Source organism: Neodiprion lecontei, chromosome 3 (genome assembly GCF_021901455.1).
Source record: "Neodiprion lecontei isolate iyNeoLeco1 chromosome 3, iyNeoLeco1.1, whole genome shotgun sequence".
Taxonomy (NCBI): Eukaryota; Metazoa; Arthropoda; class Insecta; order Hymenoptera; family Diprionidae; genus Neodiprion; species Neodiprion lecontei.
The window spans coordinates 4,777,504-4,780,217 of record NC_060262.1 but is presented as its reverse complement, the minus strand read 5'-3'; the positions used below and the strand labels follow the sequence as shown (position 1 = coordinate 4,780,217).

The 2,714-nt window shown below is 47.0% G+C and overlaps 1 protein-coding gene across 1 annotated transcript; it reads right to left on the bottom strand.

Moving 5' to 3' along the window:
• Nucleotides 1–397: 397 nt before the first annotated feature.
• LOC107225788 (meiosis-specific nuclear structural protein 1-like) lies at nucleotides 398–2,199 on the bottom strand. The gene is made up of 3 exons (XM_015666369.2): nucleotides 1,926–2,199; nucleotides 743–1,636; nucleotides 398–651 (listed from the first exon to the last, which is right to left on the bottom strand). Exons 1-3 carry the CDS (start codon nucleotides 2,197–2,199, stop codon nucleotides 398–400), a joined length of 1,422 nt encoding a protein of 473 aa, XP_015521855.2.
• Between the last annotated feature and the right edge of the window lie 515 nt (nucleotides 2,200–2,714).

Here is a 2,714-nt window from a genome sequence, read left to right as displayed (position 1 = left end):
CTCTTTCTTTGCCCGTGTTTCCCCGATGGTATAGACCGATAATCGAATACACCATGAGGTCATCATCAAGGCTACCCTATTCTGCTCGGTTAGGTACAAAAGAAAGGGACGATGGCTGATGCGCGCCTTTGGAAACGGTGATGGAAGCTCGGAAGTAAGGATAATACGAGTAGATCATTGATCTGTTTCCACCTTACGTAAGTAAACGTGGGTGCTGCGGACGCTTTGAAAGAAATGAAAAATGGAGCGACGGTGGTGGTTTGACGTGTCAGAGGTAGAAAACAGGCCAAAGAACTCGACGAAAAGGTAGTGTGAAAAAAATGTTGCCCCTTGAATTCTTAAAAACCCAGAAATTCCACACATTCTGAAAGAGAGTCTTCCTATCTAATCGAAACTGCTAGTTTGAGCTACACTGCTGCATTTTCATGTACTCCAGGTCTTCCGTTCGCAAGGTTCCAGCCTTGAGAAATCCCTTCAAGTTCGGTGCGTGTTCGTACAAAATTTTCGAACGCTCCAAAGATACCTCCTTCAGACGTTCAACTTCCCGCTGATCATCCTGTCTCTGTATCGCCTGCGTGAGGAGTACCTCTTCGGCGTGAAGTGCTCGCTGCTCATCTCGCACCGTCTTCAAATCCCGGCCATATTGAAGACCTTGGACAAAAAATAATCGAACAATCAGGGAAGCAGGTGTAAAACGTTTCTTATACATCTTCCGGGCAGACCTGCATCCGTGTTTCACTACCTCTTCGACGACGCTCGTCCGATTTTTCACTCTCCTTTTTATCCGCCGCCTCGGACTGCTCGACGAGGTACTTTCCGAAGGCTGCGTCGACGGCCAAAGACTTCGCCCTGCTCTCGGAAACCAGTACTTTTTGCCGTTCCATGTCAGCCAGCAGCTCTCTTTTGACGGCCTCTTTTCTCGCCGCAGCATCCTTCAGCTCCATGGCAACCTTGCTGTTCCACTCCTCGTCAAAGAGCTCGTTGACAATATCCTCCTTCTCGTTCCTCCTCGTCTCATCATCCAACATACGTCTGGCGGCCCGTTCCATAATTTCCTCTCTAACGTCTGACTTGCCAGCTTTGACAACGGCTCGATTCTTCTCCTCGGCCTCTTTTTTCGCTATGATTTTAGCCTGCCGACTGAACTCGTCCAGCAGTGCCTCCCGCTCCTTGGACTTCCACGTTTTCATCGCTCGAAAAAAGGCCTCCCTCTCTGCCTGGATCCTCGCGGTTTTCTCCTTCTTCTCCGATGCGGTATCCACGTCCTCGTTCCGAAGGACCTCGCTTATCTGCTCGACGATTTTACGCTCTCTGTGCCATTCCTCGGTCCGCTGACGCCGCATAGTTTCGTTCACTACGAGCTGATCCTGCAGCGCGTTTCGATACCTCATATTTTTATCGCGCTCAACGGCAGCCAGGTGCTGGTCGAACGCGTCGTCGTTGTACCATCGGGACCTCATAACGGATGTCTGATATTCTCGATACTTTTCATCGGCTCGAATCGCTTCGCGTTCTCGCAATTGGACTTGAGCCGACTTCGCTGCGTAAGATGATTTCAACTGCGATTCGAGTTCCTTCAACTCGATATTCTGGTCCCGGATCACCTGGCGATGCTTTAGCGCCCGAATTTCGTCGTCTGTTAAGATGGAACGTACATTTTTTAACTCCCCATTGTTATCACCTGAATTTAAAATAACTCAGGTCCGATGGACAAGTTAGACACATATAGGAATGTGTACGAGACGCCCTCTTTGGATAACGAGCCTTCTATGGCCGACGCAAGCCGGCGTCACTTGTTTAAAAACAAACTCCTGTCAATCTTTATTTGGATGAAACGGACGATCAACTTTGTAAAGGTACCGCACTGTTTTAATGCACGGCAGGACTCTGCCGGTTAAACAAAACTATGTATGAACGATTCTTACTTCTCAATCTGACTAACTCCTCGGCGCGTATCTGCCTCTCCTCAACCTCTTTTGGAAGAATTTCGGCAGCCTCCTGAGCCCGGAGAAGTTTCTCCTCGAGGATGGCCTCGTTACGCTCCCTGTGAAGACGACTCATAAAGTCCATCTGTTCACCCTTTTTCCCAATATTGACACGACATTGTTCTATCATCGCTTGGAAATTCCTTTGATTTATCTCATCGACTTCCTTCTGCGCTGCATCTGCCTTTTCTTTCGCTTTCAGCGCTTTGTCCATGTTTAATTTTGGGCGATCTCAAACGTACTCTGATAATCAATGGTTATGATTTTAGATTCATTAGACAACGGGGAAATTCGTTTCTGATATTCGCAACGATGTCAGATTGCTTCTAAATAACCTAAAAGCAATTTCCACATCACCTCTGATACCTGACGCGAGATGAACTCTAACCCATCCGTGAATCCATCATTTGCTTCAATTTTTTCGCAAAGAACCGATCGTATCTATCATTGAGAACAAAAAACGCGAAAATTCTTCACAGTCTTTGACGATAGCCTTCATGCGTCACCGAAAGAATCTCGAAAGATTCCTCATAAAGTGTGCAGCTGCTTTCACCGTAAATCAAATATAAACAGGCACGTCAAAATGACCTTTCCTCGTGTTTTCAGAATCGCGGGGAATTTTTTTCACCGGGATAACAATTAGTCGAAGATATAACCAAGGTGTTTTATACAACCGGGATTCAGGCTAGCCAAGTAAATTGGCAACTCGGTTTAATGGACGTTTGATGT